Source organism: Malania oleifera, chromosome 7, assembly GCF_029873635.1.
Source record: "Malania oleifera isolate guangnan ecotype guangnan chromosome 7, ASM2987363v1, whole genome shotgun sequence".
NCBI lineage: Eukaryota > Viridiplantae > Streptophyta > Magnoliopsida > Santalales > Ximeniaceae > Malania > Malania oleifera.
The window spans coordinates 37,345,644-37,365,758 of NC_080423.1; the positions used below are offsets into that span (position 1 = coordinate 37,345,644).

At 34.9% G+C, this 20,115-nt stretch overlaps 1 protein-coding gene across 4 annotated transcripts in view; it reads right to left on the reverse strand.

The window, feature by feature from the left end:
* Positions 1 to 10,940: 10,940 nt before the first annotated feature.
* Positions 10,941 to 20,115, reverse strand: part of LOC131160150 (peptidyl-prolyl cis-trans isomerase FKBP13, chloroplastic) — a 30,121-nt gene continuing 20,946 nt past the window's right edge. Inside the window, exon 5 of one of the 4 annotated variants that reach the window (XM_058115515.1) lies at positions 10,941 to 11,595. In XM_058115515.1, coding sequence (XP_057971498.1) covers positions 11,552 to 11,595 — 44 coding nt within the window. In that variant the 3' untranslated portion in view covers positions 10,941 to 11,551. Of the gene's footprint in view, positions 11,606 to 18,447; positions 18,648 to 20,003; positions 20,090 to 20,115 lie in introns of those variants that run through there. The other 3 variants (XM_058115516.1, XM_058115513.1, XM_058115514.1) reach the window with 3 other exon arrangements.

A 20,115-nucleotide genomic window follows, 5' to 3' on the forward strand; every position in this document is an offset into this window, starting at 1 on the left:
CTGCCTGCATGTGCCGACCGATTGCTTGCAAATCAACATCCATAAACATGCTCTTTTTTTATATTCAAACATGTTTTTTTTATGCAATCAAGACAAAAACATGTCTTGATATTTCTCATATGCATTTTTAGATGAATAAATGGAGAAATCATGAAGTATTAATCATAATATTCAAATAATATTCAATTTGCTTTAACATACCAAAATTCATAAAAAAAAAAAAAAAACAAGTGAAAATGAATGAAATAAAGGGTTAGACACTAACCTCGTTGAAGAATAATTCCCTATAGATAAGGTGAAAGGTACCCTCACTTCAGCTCACATCCCAGGTACCCTAAACAAAGGAAGAGGTGTGTTGTTTTCTCTTCTTTTATTCTTTCAATTAAAGTTTCCCTTTGACCTTATAAAAAACCTTGGAAACCTCACCTTGTCCCCACATGGGCTTGCAATTTTTGTCCCTCAAAAAGTCTTTTTATAAACCTCCAATGAAATAAAGGGAAATGTCTCTTTGAATTTGAATTTCAAAAATTCAAATTCAAAAAAAAAAATAATAATAATTTCTAATAACTTTTAACCACCAACTGCCAATGTCTGAGGTTGACATATGGCATCATTGGGGTATGTGGCAAGCCCAAATTCCCCAACTAATAATTTTAAGACAACTCAAAAATTCAAATTTTCGCAGGACCAATTAACCACCTGAAGGAGTCGATCGACCACCTATGCGTGGCATCAAGCATTTGAAATGGAGGGAAGGTTGATTGATCATACATCTATTGAAGAATTTCATTTTCTCCTTACTCTTCATTGTATTTTGGTATCTTCATTTGATCAAAACTAGTTTGGTCGAAAAATGATTATCAATAGCTATCCCTTTTTTACTGACATCTTTTGAAATAAGATGTTAGGAAAAGATAGAGAAGTCTTTTTTTTACCAAACTCCCACGAGAAGGATATAATTATTGCCCCTTCATGACTTAATCATTACTTTGACCAAGTCCCTTCACAAAAATTTCCAAAACCGTAAAAATTTGTTCATGAATTCTTCTCATATAGATTTATCTTTTTACTAAATTCCAATAGGAAGAATATAAATATCGCCCCATCATGGCATAATCATTACTTTGGCCAAAAGCCTTCATAATTTTTTTTTTGAAACAATAAAAAAAATTCATGAATTCTTCTCATTTGCTTCAACAAATGTACCTTCTAGATTTGCGTTCTTGTTAACAATGATGTTACTAAACACCTTGTAAAATAGTTTGGGTTCAAAATTTCAGAAGATGAGGTTAGGAAAATGAAAGTGGCAGATTGTTAGAGGCTATGTTGAAACAAAATTTTGGTCACAACGACAAAATCATTGTTGATTGTTTTTTACTATGACCTTACTATTCTTCATGAATAAATAATAAATTTGAGTAAAATAATACTTTGTGAAAGAATGACATTTTCAAAGCTACCTTAGTTGAAAACCCCTAAAATTCACAGAATATCCTTGACTACCCTTAATATCAACTAAGCAAACCTTCTATCCAATATTTAAAGTGTTGGCTCAATTGTAATCTTTCGTTTTTAAGACCAAATGATGAGCATCAAATTTTCATTGGAGACCTCAACCTTGTGATTGTTTGGACGAAACCTATCATTTGATAGGCTGCTTATGTACCCCATTTTGAAGGGATTAAGTTCATTTGTAGTTTAAATGTTATTGAGATGATGCTTTGAGAAATTTAATCATATTCCTTTTTTATTTTTAATTTTTTTACAAAGCTCATCTCTCCATAAATAATGATGAAGTCACAAAAGATATATTAATGTTGTATTTGTATGTGTGGCTCTTATACTTGGGGCTCATAAATAGAATATGAAAAGAATATGGGTTGAATTCTTGAAGAGTGCAATAGTGACTCGTTGACAAGTGTCATATTCTCGTTGACGAATGCTCACAATGACTCATCAACGAGTGTCCTGTTCTCGTCAAAGAGTAGATAAAGAGAAGTTGGAAATTGAAGTCTCTAAGATACCGAGAGCATGAAATTAGACTCGTTGATGAGTGGTCATACTAGTCGATGAGTGGTCTTCTCTTTCTCGTCGATGAGTGTCCTGTTCTCTTTGACAAGTGCTCCTGGGCTGCGAGGAAGAATTCAAATTTTGAATTGGAACATTGGTACGGTTGGGTATTTGGAGGGAAGCCTTTGAGGGGTTGTTAAATAGGTCCTTCTGGGCATATTTTGTATATAGAGAGATCATTGTGTGAAGTGTAGTGTAAATTTTCAATTTCATAGTGAAATATTGGCCGGATAGCTCCCGTGGATGTAGGCATTGCCGAACCACGTATATTCTTGTGCTGTTCTCTTTACTTGGTTTTAGATTTACTAGTTGTGTATGAATTTTTGTTCTTGGTGCTTCATCATTTGCTGCAAGTTTAATTATTCTGCTGTGCATCCTATACCCGATTTCCATAACAAATTGGTATCAAAGTGTTTGTTATCATGGTGTTGGGTACTTCTTCTACAAGATTTGGTGTCGTAAAATTCGATGGAATTGGGAATTTCTATTTGTAGTAGAGGAGAGTTAAGGGTATACTTGTGCAACAAGGAGTGGTGAAGGCTCTACATGGTGTTCAACCGGATAATATGGATGAGGCAACTTGGGGAGAATTGCAGGCAAAGACCATTTCTACAATATGCTTGTGTTTGGCCGATGAAGTTCTCTATCATGTGATGGAGGAGGATTCTCTAGTGGTTGTATGGCAAAAGTTAGAAAGCCGGTACATGTCCAAATCACTCTCTAATAAACTTTTTCTTAATCAGCGACTTTGTTGGCTTAAGATGGTTAAAGGAACAAACTTAAATCAACATATTAATGCCTTTAATCAAGTCATAAGCGATTTGATGTATGTTGATGTTAAGTTTGATGGAGATGATAAGACTTTGATGTTACTAAACTCCTTGCCAGCGACTCATACTTATAAAAATTTAGTTACCACTTGCACTTGGGGAAAAGAATCTCTTAATCTAGAAGAGGGGACAAGTGCCTTACTGAATTTTCATCAAAGGCTTAAAATATGTGCTGAAGGAGAAGGACTTGTGGTGAAAAGTTATAATGAGCATGGCAAAGGAAAATTCAAACATGGATCAAGTCAGAAATCTCATACTTAATCCAAGAAGAAAAAGGATATCCAGTAATATAAATGCAGTAAAAAAAGAGCATGTTAAACCAGAATGTCCGGATTGGAAGAAAGGAAATGCTAAAAAGCATGAGGGTACTTCAAAATCCATGAATGTGGTTTAAGAAGGAGATTTAGTTTGCAGTGATGGTGATGTTCTTTCGATTTCGTCGGGGTCGGATCACCTTATGGACTCTTGGATACTTGACTCGAAATGTTCTTACCATATGAATCCAAACAAGGAGTGGTTCAACACCTATAGGTTGGTAAACTCGGGTTCAATTCTTATGGGTAAGGACGTTTCTTGTAAGATCATTGGCATAGGAAACGTTAAGATAAATATGTTTGACGGTGTTGTGAGAACCTTAAGTAATGTGTGACACATACCAGAGTTAAGGAAGAGTTTCATTTCACTTGGTACCTTGGATTGTAATGGCTTCAATTACAAGTCCGAAGGTGGGGTTATCTAAGTATGGAAAGCTAATCTAACGGTGATGAAAGGGCAAAAGATGGTAATGTCTACACATTGTAGGAAACTACTGTTGTAGGTGGAGCTGCAGCTGTAGATGTTGAATCTAATGAAACTATCTTGTGGCATATGCATCTTGGGCATATGGGGATACATGGTATGAAGGAACTACACAAGAGGAAACTCTTGAACGGTATGAAATCATGTCAGCTGGACTTTTGCAAGATTTGTGTTCTTGGAAAACAAGATAGGGCAAAATTCAAGTCAGTTGTTCACATGACAAAATATATTCTTGATTATGTGCATTTTGATGTTTGAGGCTCAGTTAGAGTAGCATCAAGGGGTGGACATGTGTATTATGTGAGTTTTGTTGACGTTTACTCATGGAAAGTCTGGGTATACTTCACACGACATAAGTTTGATAAGTTTGCCAGGTTCAAGATGTGGAAGGCTGAAGTGGAAAATAAGATGGGGAGGATAGGAGTGAGTATGCTGATTCTTGGTTTATGGAGTTTTGTGAGTAGTAGGGCATTAAAAGACACTTTATCGTTTGCCGGACACCTCAGCAAAATGGTGTGACTGAAAGGATGAACCAAACTCTGAATGAAAGTGCTTGGTGTCTTAAGCTTAATACAGGGCTACCGAAGAACTTATGGGCCGAGGTAGTTAGTATGACTTGTTTTCTGATAAACCGATCAGCAAAGGCATCACAAGAGGGTAAAGTTCCAGAAGAGGTATGGACGGAAAATGCAGTAAACTACTCTAAATTGAAGGTATTAGGTGTCCAACCTATGTTTACGTGTCTAGTGAAGAGAGGACTAAGCTTGACCCGACGTCTCAAAATTGCATGCTTTTGGGATATTAAAAGGGTGTGAAGGGGTACAAGCTATGGGATCTAGTGGCAAATATGGTGGTGATAAGTAGAGATATATTCTTTGATGAGAAGGCTATAGTGAAGCATACTCAAGATTGTGATGATCAGAAACATAAGCCAGAAAACTGGAGCAGAGATGAACATGCTGTGCAGGTGGCGTTGGAAGCTCAGGGCAATGACAATGATCATGGTCCTTTGGTTGTAGGGAGTTCTAGCTCGGGAAATCAGCAAGTTGAAAATCTTCCTATATGGAGATCCAGACGCACTATCAAACCACCACCAAGGTATGAATTTGAAGAGTTAGCGTCTTATGCTTTTCTTACTAGTTGCAACAATCCAATTACATTTCAAAAGGAAGTGCACGACCAGCAGAAAGGTAGATGGATGGGTGCAATGATTGAGGAGATGGAATCACTATATAAGAATCAAACTTGGGATTTGGTGGAACTTCCATATGGGAAGAGACTGATAGGTTGCAAATGGGTATATAAGAAGAAGGAAGCAATTTTAGAAAAGGAAGGAGAAAAATTCAAGGCACGGTTAGTGGCAAAAGGGTACTCACAGAAGAAGGGAATAAACTATGATGAGATCTTTTCACCTGTGGTCCGACACACTTCAATCAGGATTGTGTTGGTCTTGGTAGCCCATTATGATCTTTATTTGGAACAAATGGGTGTGAAGACGACGTTTCTTTACGATGACTTAGAGGAACAAATTTTTATGGTATAGCCAGAGGGATTCAATGAACTAGAAAAAGAAAACTTAGTTTTCAAGTTGAGGAAGTCTCTTTACTGGGTGAAACTGTCTCCAAGGCAATGGTATAAAAGATTTGATTCCCATATGATGAAGATTGTTTACAAAAGGTGTGAGTATGACTGTTGTGTGTATGTGAACAAGCTTGATGATGGTTCTCTTATTTTCTTGTTATTGTATGTCGATGACATGTTGATAGCCTTAAAATATTTAATTGAAGTAAAAAAGTTAAAGGAACTGTTGCATAAAGAGTTTGACATGAAAGATCTTGGTTCAGCTAAGAAGATACTTGGGATGGAGATTTGCCGAGACAGAACTACAAGGAGGTTATGATTATCTCAGGACGGTTATGTAAAGAAGGTATTGGAGAGGCTTAGCATGACAGATGCAAAACTGGTGTGTACACCCTTAGTGAGTCATTTTAAGTTGTCTATTACAGATTGCCCAAATACGGATGAGGATATCTGGGACATGTCAAAGGTCCCTTTTGCAAGTGTCATGGGGAGTTTAATGTATGCCATGGTGTGTACGAGGCCATACTTGGCATATGCTGTGAGTGTGGTAAGTAAGTTTCTTTCTAATCTAGGAAGAAAGCATTAGGAAGCTGTAAAATGGATATTCAGATACTTACGGGGTACATCAGGTTATGACATCATCTTCGGCAAGCAACAGGGTAGTCCTTCAGTTATGGGGTTCGTTGATGCTGATTATGCAAAAGATATGGATGACAGAAGGTCTACAACGAGTTATGTTTTTACCCCTTATAAGAGGACCTATATGTTGGAGATCCATGGTTCAATCTCTGGTGGCATTATCCACAAATGAAGCTGAATATATGGTAGTTACCGAAGCTACAAAGGAAGCCTTATGGCTAACCAGTTTGGTCAAAGAGATGGGATTACAACAAGACTGGTTTGTGCTGCGTTGTGATAGTCAGAGTGCTATTTACTTAGCAAAGAATCAAGTGTACTATGCTAGAACCAAGCATATTGATGTGAGGTTCCACAAGGTTCGGGAGTTGATTACTTCGAGTGAGCTTGTATTGGAGAAGGTTCACATGTTTGAAAACGCAGAGGATATTTTTACAAAGCTGGTCACTAGTGAAAAGTTCAAGCATTGCTTAAACTTACTCCATGTTTCCAAGTGACAAAAAGGAGACAAACTCAACTGAGCAGTCCAAGTTCAAGGTGGAATAGTTAGATATGTTTTTCAGGTTCTCCTAAGGGGTGTATAATCTCTAAGGTGGAGATTGTTGTATTTTTATGTGTAGCTCTTATACTTAGGGCTTATAAACAGAAGAAGAAAAGCTTATGGGTTGAATTCTTGAAGAGTGTAGCAGTGACTCGTCGATGAGTAACCTGTTCTTGTAGACGAGTAGATACCGAGAGGCTAGAAATTGCAGAGTCTCTAAGATACCGAGAGCATGAAATCAGACTCTTCGACGAGTGGTCATACTAGTCGATGAGTGGTCTTCTCTCTCTTATCGATGAGTGTCATGTTCTCATCGACGAGTGCTCTTGGGCTGCGAGGAAGAATTCAAATTTTGAATTGGAACATTGGGACAATTGGGTATTTGGAGGGAAACCTCTGAGGGGTTGTTAAATAGGTTCTTCTGGATATATTTTGTATATAGAGAGATCATTGTATGAAGTGTATTATAAATTTTTAATTTCATAATGAAATATTGGCCGGATTGCTCCCATGGATGTAGGCATTGCCGAACCACGTATATTCTCGTGTTTTTCTCTTTACTTGTTTTTAGATTTATTGGTTGTGTATGAATTTGTGTTCTTGGTGCTTCATCATTTGCTGCAAGTTTAATTATTCTACTGTGCATCTTATACTCAATTTCCACAACAATTAAAGGGAAAGCTTGAATTTTATTGTTTTTCAAAAGATCATTATACCATTTTTGAAAAAAAAAAAAAAAGCTTCTAAGACATAGATCTAGTTACGTCATATATCTTTGAGGCTTATTCTTAGCTAAAATTGTAGCTCGTCCAAATTTTTTTTTTTTCTTCACTACAAAGGGACCTTGGTAGTCATGATCCTTCTTTGTTCATCTTGTTGTTCATTGTCTTCAACCTTATTCGTTGATTTAAACATATCCTTGAACTCCATCACTCCTGATTTGTTGTGTTTTTGTGGCTCATATACTTGATGGATGGCATAAATAAGGAAGAAGACATAGTGAAAAATCACATGTTGTGAGGTGCAGCAGGGAAATTGTCTAAGATTTGGCTAAATTAGTCAATGGTTTGGCTCTAGAATTCAAACAATTTACATTCTGTCTGAAACAGTTGACGATTTGACATAATCAATCAATGGTTTGGCTTGGGAACCCAATGTAGATTTTCAAAATTTGAATGTGAATGTTAAGTTAGTTGTGTGTTTGGAGGGAAACCTTCAAAGTGTTTATAAATATTCCATTCTGGGTATATTCAAAGAGTAGAAGATCATTATAAGAGTGATTGTAGTGTATGTTCTTTGACACTTACATAGTGAAACATTGTTGATTACTCTCGTGGATGTAGGCATTGCAAAACCACGTAAATCTTTGCGTTGTTGTTGTTCTTCCTTTTAGATATACTATGTGTGTGTGTTCCATATTTGTTCTTCACTGATTGCTGCATTTAATTTTCCCTATGCAAATCTAAATTCATTCACAACAATTGGTATTAGAGCGTTGTTGTTATGGCATCGAGCACTTCATCTGCGAAATTTGATGTTGTCAAATTTTATGGAATTGAAAACTTCGGTTTGTGGCAGAGGAGAGTGAAAGATTTGCTTGTATAGCAACGGATGGTGAAGACCTTGCATGGTGTTCAAGCAGAAGGTATGGGTGAGGCTAATTGGAAATAGTTAGAGGCAAAGGTTGTTGATGTAATATGATTTCATGGAGGAAGATTCTCCTATGGTTGTTTGGAAAAAAGCTTGAAAGCCGGTACATTTCCTTGCGAGTGACTCACACATATGAGAACCTGGTTACCACTCTTACACAGGGGAAAGAGACCCTAAACTTGGAAGAGGTGACAAGTGCGTTGTTGGGGTTACATAAAAGGATGAAAGTTTGCGATGAAAATTCACATGGAGATGGACTTGTGGTGAAAGGTTACCATGATCGTGGGCGAGGAAAATTCATAAATGGATGGAGTCAAAAATCCCGAACTCAATACAAGAAGAAAAAGGATATTTGGTGTTATAAGTGCAGTAAAAAGGGGCACATTAAACTGGAGTGTTTGGATTGGAAGAAAAGAAATGCTGAAAAGCATGAAGGGACTTCAAAATCAACAAATTTAGTTTAAGAGGGAAATTCAATTTGCAGTTCTTACCATATGATTCCAAACAAGGAGTAGTTTAGCTTTTACAAGTTAGTAAATTCATGTTCAGTTCTTATGGGCAATGATGTCTCTTGTAAAATCATTGGCATTAGAAGTATTAGAATTAAAATGTTTGATGGTGCTGTAAGAACCTTAAGTAATGTAAGACACATACTGGACCTACAGAAGAGTCTCATTTCACTTGACACTTTGGATTGTAATGGATTCAATTATAAGTCCGAAAGTGGGATTATGAAGATGTGCAAAGGTAATCTGATGGTGATGAAAGGGAAAAATTTAGATGGAAATATTTATACACTGTAGGGAACTACTGTTGTAGGTGGAGCTGTAGCCGTAGATTCTGAATTTGATGAAACCATTTTGTGGCATATGCTGCTTGGACATATGTGTGAACATGGTATGAAAGAACTTCATAAGAGGAAACTTTTGAAAGGTATGAAAATTTGTAAACTGAATTTTTGCAAGTTTTGTGCTCTTGGAAAACAAAATAGGGCACAATTTAAATCAACTATTCACAAGATGAAAGGTATTCTTGATTGTATACATATTGATGTTTGGGGGACTGTTAGAGTAGCATCAAGAGGAGGACATGTTTATTTTGTGAGTTTTTTTGACGACTACTCATGGAAAGTCTGGGTATACTTCATGCAACACAATTCTGATACATTTGTCAAGTTTAAGTTATGGAAAGCTAAAGTGGAAAACCAAACTGGGAGGAGAATCAAATGTCTTAGGTCAGACAATGGGACCGAGTACGCTGATTCTAGGTTTATAGAGTTTTGTGAGTAGTAGGGCATTAAGATACATTTCACTGTTTGTCGGACACCTCAGCAAAATGGTGTGGCTGAAAGGATGAACCGAACTATGGTTGAAAAAGCTTGGTGTCTCAGGCTTAATGCAGGGCTACCAAAGAACTTCTAGGCCGAGACAATTAGTATAACATGTTTTTTAGTAAACTGATCCCCAAGGGCATCACAAGAGGGAAAGTGGCAGAATAGGTATGGACGGGAAATGCAATATACTATTTCATATTGAAAGTATTTGGTTGTCCAGCCTATGTTCACATTTCGAGTGAGGAGAGATTGAAGCTTGACGCAAAGTCTAGACGCTGCATCTCTTTGGGATATCAAAAGGGTGTGAAGATGTTCAAGTTGTGGGATCCAATGGCAAACAAGGTGATAATCAGTAGGGATGTAGTTTTTGATGAGAAAGTTATGGTGAAACATAATCAAGAATTTGATGAAGAGAAATAGGAGCCAAAAAACTAGAGCTAAGACGAACATGTTGTGTAGGTAGAGTTAGAAACTCAAGGCAATGATAATAATCTTGGTCCCCTGGTTGCAAAGGGTTCTAACTCGAGAAACTAGCAAGTCAAGAATATTCCTATACGCAGATCCAGACGCATTATTAGACCACCGCCAAGGTATGAGTTTGAAGAGTTAGAATCTTATGTTTTCATTACCAGTTAGAATGATTCAACTACTTTTCAAGAGACAATGCACGGACAGAAGAAAAGTAAATCTATCGGGTTATGTTCATGAAGGCTACAAAGCCCAAGCGTGAAGACTTGGAAAATTTGTTTTGTATATTGAAATTAGGAATATTGTAAGTACACTTCATTTGAACTTTGTGACGAACGTGTTTGAAATCTGCAACACAAAGCCGCTTTGAGGATTTTCCTTTCCACTTTATTACCAGGTGATGTATCTCTCTCTCAATTTAAGGTGGAGACGCCTCTCTAACGAGAACAACCCTTTCGCTAGGTGACTCACTCTAAAATGAGCAACGTAAAAGCTATCTCAAGTATAAGATTTCTGTTGCGTAATAATTTGCCCAAAAGGCTAGATCGTCTCCTCAAGAAATGTAGACTAATTTCAAAATCGCATTAAAACAACAAGGAGAAAATAAGAAAAACATTTACTAAACACAATTTAGATTCTTATTTATGGGTTTCTAGGAGTTTGTAACGAAATTAAAACAATGCAAAACTTAAACTACAAACATAACATGCAAGAAATGGATAACAGTAAATAAACGATGGAAGGTAAATGACAAAAAAAATGAAACAATAAATTAAACAATGACAAAATTAAACGAACCAAACGACTCAATGTTTAAACATTCAACTATAAACTTAAACATGAGTATTCCATTTATTTAATAAGCATTCAACCATGAAATTTCCACTCCAACATTAAATTAAATAAAAATAAATCCAACAAACTCAACCCCATAATTAACCAAAATAATTTATCTAATGGTTCATTCAAACAATAAAACAACTATAAATAAATTGAATAAACAAAACAACTAAATACTTAAGCATTCAAATAATAAATCAAAAGCAAGAATCTCATTAATCTAATAGCAACCATTCAACAATAAAATGAACTTAATCCAACAAAGTCTTAAACAAAAATAAATCCAACAATAAACTAAACTCAACAATGACATAAATAAAGATAAACTTAAACAAATAATAAATTTGAGCAAGGTATTAAAACAAGAATTGAAATTACAATAAAGTAAAACAAAATATAAATAAACAAAGAAAGGGAAAAGAGAGAGAGAGAGAGAGAGAGAGAGAGAGAGAGAGAGAGAGAGAGAGAGAGAGAGAGAGAGAGAGAGAGAGAGATGAGGCTGAGCGTCTCTTTTTTCCCAAAGTTGTTGCCCCAATTTTTTTCAGCTGCCACCCTCCAAAACTACTGTTCTAATCTCTCACTTCAAGCCCAATTTTGACCTTAATGCAGCTAGTGTCTCTCAAAACTCAAAACATGAAAATTGTAGAGTTTTTTCTTAGCGTTCCATAGCATCTTAAATCATCTCAATCAAAGCTCGGATGAGAGAGTTATTCTCAGATTACGAAACGATGTTGAAACTGTCCATAATCGCCCAATTAGCTTCGTTTTGCACTTAACGCCTCCATTTGCATCATTTTGCATGGCCTACTCCACTTTTTGCATGTGCATCTTTATTGCTTCTTTAATTCCTGAAAATACCTTGCAAAAATTAAACACAATTACTTGTAAATTTACGAATAAAAATAGAATAAAAATTCAAATATTATAAATTGAGCTCAATATTGAAATATTGGACGTAATTAGGCATTTAAGTAAAATTGTAATCTTTAATTAATGCTTTTAAACACCTAATTATGCAACTTTGACGCATAATCACATAAAGAATATGTATGTGCAATTGTGTGCTACTATGTGATTTTAATTTGATGTGTGCATGTGTTAGATAGTTGGTCCACCTTTAGGAAGTGTTGGTATTGAGATTAGAGTACTCTAAATCCCTTATTTATGAGCGTCACGTGCTAAATTTTTTTCTTTTTGAGAACATGAAACATGTAGGATGTAGTGCAAATTAGAGTTTAAATCAAAAGGGAAACTTATCCATTTCACTTAATTTCAACCAAGGGAAGGATGTTGAAAGTTTTGCTAAACACACACAACACATGTCAGAATACTTAGAAAGACTACCTTAGATCGTTTTTGGTTGATGTATACTTCAATTGTTCGGAACTCTAATGAACCATATCCTAATGGCTTAGAAAAAAAGAGAAAAATAAAAATATTGGAACTGGTGTATTCCAAAGAGGGGGGTGAACTGGAAATTTAAAATTATTTCTTCCTAGGTATAACTAATCCAACAACAGTATACCTCAACCTAGGGTTTGTCTAAAACACATACCAATTCAATAGATAAATTACTGAGTAGATATATAAGAAATTAAAGCAAACTCAATATATCAAACATTCAAAGTAATAAATATTAACATACAGGTGCAGAAAGTAAATTTTAGAAAATAAAACTGACACCAGATATGTTATCGGGGGTTCAGCCAAAACTGCCTATGTCCCCGCCTTAAGCCACAACTCAAAGATTTAACTAATTGTTCGCTTAATGGGTGGAGCGACACCAATTACAACATCTTACAAGATGGTGCACCTAGTACTCCTAACTGGGTTTGAATCAGTCCGGTGCTCACCTAACCAAGTCTGAGCAATTCGGGACTATTCACAGGGCTAGTCTCCCTCTTCCGACAATTCGTAGGGAATACAACAGATAATCAAATAAATTTTGTGTACAAACAAATGTGTTTCTAACACTAAGCAAATGATGTACAACAATATGCTCAATATACTCACGTATGATAAGGAATTAATGCTCAAGTGAGATTTGGTCTAAATAATGTATCTACTCACAACAAGATATATATGAGTACGTGTGAGTGAGTAAGGTCTTTGATTCTAGAAGATGTTCACAATATGAGCAATCAAAGACTCTAAATAACCTTAATCAAATACGTCAGTAATATGTTTAAACAATGAAGCACAAAAAGGTTATAGATTAAGTTGGCAAAATATTTATCAAGGATAAATGTAAAATTTTAGTTCTTGCAATCTGTATGCAAGAAACTCACAAGTTAAAATAATTTTCCCAAACAATGCTAATCAATCAACAACAATAGAGGAAAAATTACCAAGCAAACTCTCAATGAAGAATTTTCAAATGAGTATATAGAGATTTGTGTAGGAAAATACTTGCAACAATAAAGCTCAAAACTCCCCTTCAACTTACAATTAATTTGCAAGTGAGAAGAATAAGCAAATAAATCTCTCCACTCTTAAAAAGATTTTAGCAAGTAATGTAAGAGAGAGTATGAAAAATTTTGCTTGAAAATATGTAGTATGGTCAAATGGGAGTATACAAATTTGAGAGGATTTTTTCTTAATCAATTTGCTAATCTTATTGCTAATTAGGGCAAATGAAGGGTATATATAGTTTTCACAAAAAATATAACTGTTACGGACACAGACAGTATTTTGAAAAAGTTTAATTAAATATTAACCTTCATTAATCGCGGTAAAAAATGGATGAACTCGAGAGGGTCGGTCAACCCAAGCTTTGGTCGGTCAGTCGAACAAACTCAATGATTTAAAGTTCTTTTTCAGGTTCAGTTAATCGTGGGCAATGACCGGTCAGCTGAGCCAGACAATTTCCCAAGCCTTCGTAGGTTCGGTCACCCGGTGAATGGTTTGGTCTGTCGAGAGGTTAAGATCAGTCGACCGAGAGGTTTTTGAATTGAAAGTTCGGTCGGCCATGGTAGCTAGAAAGAGTCATTTTTGAGGTTTGGTCAACCATGGAAGCTCAGTTCAAATTTGGGTCGATCTACCGAGCTATGGTCAACATTTTCACTCTAGGGCAAACAGTGGTTCGGTCGACCATTTGATTAAAGCACAAGGGTGGTCAGTCAACCGAGGACATCTAGATTTATGTTTTTGCACTCAAAATTGACCCTAAAACTCCAACGCCAGTCGTCTGAAGGTAGATCAAAGTCTATTTTTGTCCTTTAAACTTATTTAACCATGTGTGAATAAGTTAGCATTTTACTATAAGGGTTTTGGGTCCTAATGGTCAGTCTATGACCTTTTGAGCATAAGATTCTAATCATGCATGAGATGCAAATATTACAGATCATAATTATTACAAACCCAAATAATAAATGCATTACAATACAACTTGAAACAAAAATATCCATGCTCTACTCCTTTACAATTTTATAGATTGCGCCGAATAGTGTGCGCATTTAAGTACTTCTCAGCTTCCATTTCTCATCTTTCATCCATGCTTAGAAAAATGAACTTTTTTATACACTTAGCACGCAAATGAGATATTGTAGTTTATCATAATTAAAACAGGGATCGGACTCTAAAAATCAACAAAAAAGTTTGAAGCAAATGAAAATGAGAAACAAGTCAGGGATCAATTGCAAAAAGAAAAAAATAAAAATAGGGAAACAATTGTGTATTGGAAAGGACTACCTATTACCGGCGTCCTAACTAAATAACAAAGTGGGTACCTTCTAAAGTGTAATAGCGTGAAAGTCATCATTATACATTCATGTAGTGGAAAAGGCTACCTACTACCAAGGTCCTAACTAAATAAGAAAGTGGGTGCCTTTTAAAGTGCAATAATGTGAAATCCACCACTATAATGGTTTTGAATTAGAGTAAGATCATGCGGTTGTCTCAAATTAACTGTTGTAAATGAAACTGTTAATGTCTATTGGTAGTCAATCTTGGAATTCTAGCCTTATTCCCATTCACACGAGCTTTGTTACATTCCATTACCTTGATTGATTTACTAAATGGTGTATAAATCTTTTAATTGATACTTAACTTTGACTAATTTATTTCCTGTGTTCCTGTACTCATTAAGCATATTTCATGGCATGTGATTTTCAAAAGTATTGGAATTATAGTTGCTACTCCCTTGGTATGAATGCATACAAGTTATTTTCTAGAGACGTCAAAGTTGCGTAATTAGGTGTTTAAAAACATTAATTAAGGATTACAATTTTACTTAAATGCCTAATTACGTCCAATATTTCAATATTGAGCTCAATTTATAATATTTAAATTTTTATTCTATTTTTATTCATAAACTTACGAGTAATTGTGTTTAATTTTTGTAAGGTATTTTCAGAAATCAAAGAAGAAATAAAGATGCACATACAAAAGTGGAGTGCGTCATGCAAAATGATGCAAATGGAGGCGTAAATGCAAAATGAAGTTAATTGGGCGATTATAGACAGTTTCAATATCGCTTTGTAATTTAGGCATAACTCTCTCATACGAATTCCGATTGAGATGACTCAAAATGTTATGGAACACCAAGAAAAATCTCTACAACTTTTATGTTTTGAGTATTGAGAGATACTAATTGTATTAAGGTCGAAATTGGGCTTGAAGTGGCAGGCCGTGCGGCAGCAGAGCCACGTGAGGCCCATGCATGCAAAGGAGGGCTTTGCGCTGTGGGCTGCCAGCATGTAGGCCGTCTGGGTGGACATTGGAAGGCCCATTCGGCCAATTGGAATTAAGGAGGGCTGAAATTAAATTAAAATCTTTGGAGGAGGCTAGGGCAGCAGCTTAAAGGGGCTGTCATGTGCTGGAAATAAAAGGAAAAGGGGGAGATTAGGGCAGCAGTTTTGCAGGGTGGCAGTCAAAAAGAATTGGGGCAGCAGCTTTGGGAAAAAAGAGACGCTCGGCCTCATCTCTCTCTCTCTCTCTCTCTCTCTCTCTCTCTCTCTCCCTTTCTTTGTTTATTTATATTTTGTTTTACTTAATTGTTATTTCAATTCTTATTTTAATACCTTACTCGAATTTATTATTTGTTTATCTTTATTTAAGTCATTGTTGAGTTTAGTTTATTGTTGGATTTATTTTTGTTTAACACTTTCTTGGATTAAATTCATTTTATTGTTGAATAGTTGTTATTAGATTAATGAAATTCTTACTTTTGATTTATTATTTGAATGGTTAAGTATTTAGTTGTTTTATTTATTTAATTTCTTTACATTTGTTTTATTGTTTGAATGAACCATTAGATAAATTATTTTGGTTAATTATGGGGTTGAGTTTGTTGGATTTATTTTTATTTAAGTTAATGTTGGAGTGGAAATTTCATGGTTGAATGCTTATTAAATGAATGGAATAATCATGTTTAAATTCATAGTTGAATTTTAAACATTTAGTCGTTTGATTCTTTTAATTTCATCATTATTTAATTTATTGTTTCATTTTTTTTTTGTCATTTACCTTCCATCGTTTATTTACAGTTATCCATTTCTTACATGTTATATTCGTAGTTTAAGTTTTGTGTCATTTTAATTTTGTTACAAACTCCTAAAAACCCAGAAATATGAATCTGAACTGCATTCAATAAATGTTTTTCTTATTTTCTCCTTATTATTTTAATGCGAGTTTGAAATTAATCTACATTCCCTGAGGAAACGATATGACATTTTGGGTTAATTATTACATGATAGAACTCCTATACTTGAGATAACCTTTACGCTGCTTATTTTAGAGTGAGTTACCTAGCGAGAGGGTTGTTCTCGTTAGAGAGGCATCTCTACCTTGAACTGAGAGAGGGATACCTCTCCTGGTTGAATCTTGTAAAAAATCCGGTGTTCAACTCTTCTTTCCTTAGTCTTTAAATTATTGCAAGATATAACCTGCGTGTATGCTTTATTCTCATTAAGAAATTGTTGAATATTGAGAACTTGTTGAATATTGGGAATTTCCTGAATGTTTGAAAATTGATTGTGATTAAATCAAGTTGTATCTTGGAGATTGGTTTGTTTTATTGGACTAAAAATCAAATAAGCATTATCTCTGAATTCAGGTGCAAAGTTGTTGAGGTAAAATATTTGTGATTGATTATCTGATTGAAGCATAAGTGCTCAAATAATAGAAGTTGCATTACTGAAATTCTTAAGAAAATCATTGATCATTACTGAAAATCAAATTCTATTAATTGCTTAACTGAATTAATTGAAGTTTGATTTTGTATTATAATTTCATATTCATATTCATATTCATATCTAGGATTCCCGATTGGTATAGTTAGGTCGCTGTTTAGATATTGTGATTGTGTGATTGTGGTGATAGAAATTAAAAGGGCTAAACTAAATTAAAATTCAACTAAGAAAATTTAAATAACCCAAATTCACCTCGCTCTTAGGAATACATATTAAATTTCAGGGACTAATTTTTGAAAATTTTATTGAAGTTTATTTCAATTGGTTGGAAAGTTTTAAACCTCACTTCTAAATTTTGAAAGCCAAACTAGATTTCAAATTCAAATTATATTCTTTGGGAACTATTTAAAATCAAGTTTTACTTCAAGAAATTTCGTATAAAGAATATTTCCTAAGAAAGAATGGAATTTCACTTAATATTTCTTGTTCTCTACCTTCGCCAAGGTTGCCTTTCCAATAATAATTGACCTCCCAATTCCCACCTAAGCTCAAATTTGAAGTTAGGTTTTAGTGTGTGATTTTTCAATTGATCCTTGATTCTATTCTTAATTTTTTAATATTTTGCACAATGCTTGTGCAGTTCCCCAAAGGGTATGACTATCCAAGCAATGAGCCAAAATGAGGCGAAGGAAAATGAAGGTGAATCAAATTCTCTTGTGTAAATATTACCTAACCAAGAAGCCATGTCTTTGATAGGCCAATTAGGAGTAAGAGATGGCTAGAGTGAAGTGAGGAAGATGAAGCTAAGCTAAGCACAACCAGGTGAATATTACTTTACCAATTAGCTACTTCCCTAGTTAGCTAGATAAGAACAAATTTAGCATTATCGTAGAGAGGAATCATTTAAGGCTTGAGGTATGCCCACCCTCGACTAGCTAAACCTAAACCAAAATGAGATGAGGAAAATAATAAATGAGACAAACTTGGGGTTATATAATAAAAGGACTCAATAAAATAAGGCATGCCTTGTCCCAAGCACATAGTAGGATATCTTGCTTTTGATCCAACAAGTCAAGGAGTTGACTTCAGAAGCATTCTAATATAGCTAGCTTAGGAAAAAGTAATAAGCAAAAGTCAACTAAAACAAAGTGACAATATTTCAGAAGTTTTGTTTATGTTAACAATGTATCTCAAGAGCTTGACTCATATAAGTTTGCTTTACCAAGGGCATGATTTGGGGGTTACTTTCAAGAGAAGGTAATATATGTATTTTATATCCTGTAAAGGACATTACAATCAATACACATACCAATACAATTAGCCCAATGCAAATCAACCTGGCACAACTTTATCTCTCCTTTTATCTTATTTTTTCTTTATCTTTAATCTATTTCCTTCTATCCCTCTCTTCTCTCGTCTAACATATGCCTACTCACTTCACTATTTTCTCCCTCCTTTTACAAATTTCTATGACTCTCCTTTTCTAACCCTAATCTTAGATGTGATGGGGGTTGGCAAAACAATCCCATCTTATCCACATGTTAGTAAAAATCACACCACTCCTACAACTTGAAAGGAATTTTGGATCCACTTTGATAAAATTGAAACAACCGAGATAGTTCGTTCTTGCTTAATAATACATTCAAAAGAACAAAATAATTCAAATATTCTAACTTTATAGTGCATAGAAATAATATTTACTTTTCAAGCCTCCCCAATGAATTCTACGTCAAATAGAAGAACTGAGTCCGGTGGAATAATACATGAACCTAAAACATGCAAACAATATAAAATAGTCACTAGAAATCTTCGTTATCCATACTTCAATGCATAAATACATCCATATAGACAATAGTATAGGTATAAATCAAATTTCTATTTTCTATCAAGACACTTAAAGAGCTCTCGTGCTGACCTTATGCCAATTAAGAAGTCTTTACCACTTCCAGTCATGCTCTCGTGATTTTTGTTCTCTTGATTCATTGTTTGTTAATTTTTGTTAGTAATTCTTGAAATACTATGTTGCTATTGTTTTTATTTGGAGTTAGGAGCATCTTTTGCTGGCATGCTACATGGATTATTTCTTAAAAAATCTAAAACTGTAGTGGAAAGATTATATGGATGCTTACTTATGTATGAAAAGCATAGTGGACAAATTATGAAAGAAGAAGGTATTTACAATGGAGATTATTTTCAATTTAAAATGGTTCTTATGTGATCTAGAAGTTTAGTATTGGATTTTAGAAAATAACCCATGGTTTATTAGAAACACTCTAAAAATATTCTTGAAAAATTGGCAACTAGTGCCTAAAAGAGAGCAATTAAACATTAAGAAAGTTCTAGTAGTACCAGAGGAGTCCATAGGTGTGCTTGATACACATGGGTGAGAGCACTAGGTTGACCCAAAAGCTTAATCTTATTGGGTCTTGGGTTCAACCATGTATACATCATCAACTCACTTTTTTCAATGTGAGACAAACTCACAAGTGGAATTCTCAACTGTCTTCCACTCACTTGTGAGTTCCAACTGCTCCTCCTTGAACGGAAGCTCCCTCACTTATGAGTTCCAACTACTCCCCCTTGAACGGAAGTCATCTTCTCCCTCATGGGGCTAATTCTCCATTAGTTGCTCAAGTGAGCCTTACCACCGCACCTTACATGTCTCGAATTGTATTCCACGTAAGCCTCCAAACCAAACCTACCTATCACGTCTTGACCCTATTCGGATCCATCTTCTAGGCCTATTGCTCACCCAGAGTTATGAACCATCAGCTCTAATAACACTTGTTAGTACCGGAGGAGTCCATAGGTCTACTTGATACACATGGGTGAGCACCAACTTGACCCAAAAGTTTAAACCTATTGGATCTTGGGTTCAACCATGTATATAAGTACCCATCATCCACTCACTTTTCCAAAATGGAACACACTCACAAGTGGAATTCTCAACAAGTTCATGTTTGAATTAAATCCAAAAAATTTTATAAATTTTTTTTTTAGTTTATTAAACTCATATTAGTGTCAACAAAATATAGTCATTTCAATTCAAATCCATATTTATTTGGACATGTATAAAATAAAAAAATGAAGAATTGTATATGTGTAATAATCTGTGTTGAAATTCACCTTAGAGAGGATTTTCTTGCTCATATTGGGGTAACGACTTTTGAAGGTGATACTACCATTGTTAATCTAGACCTTTCTTGGAAACCTATGAAGTGCACAAGTGTTCATCAT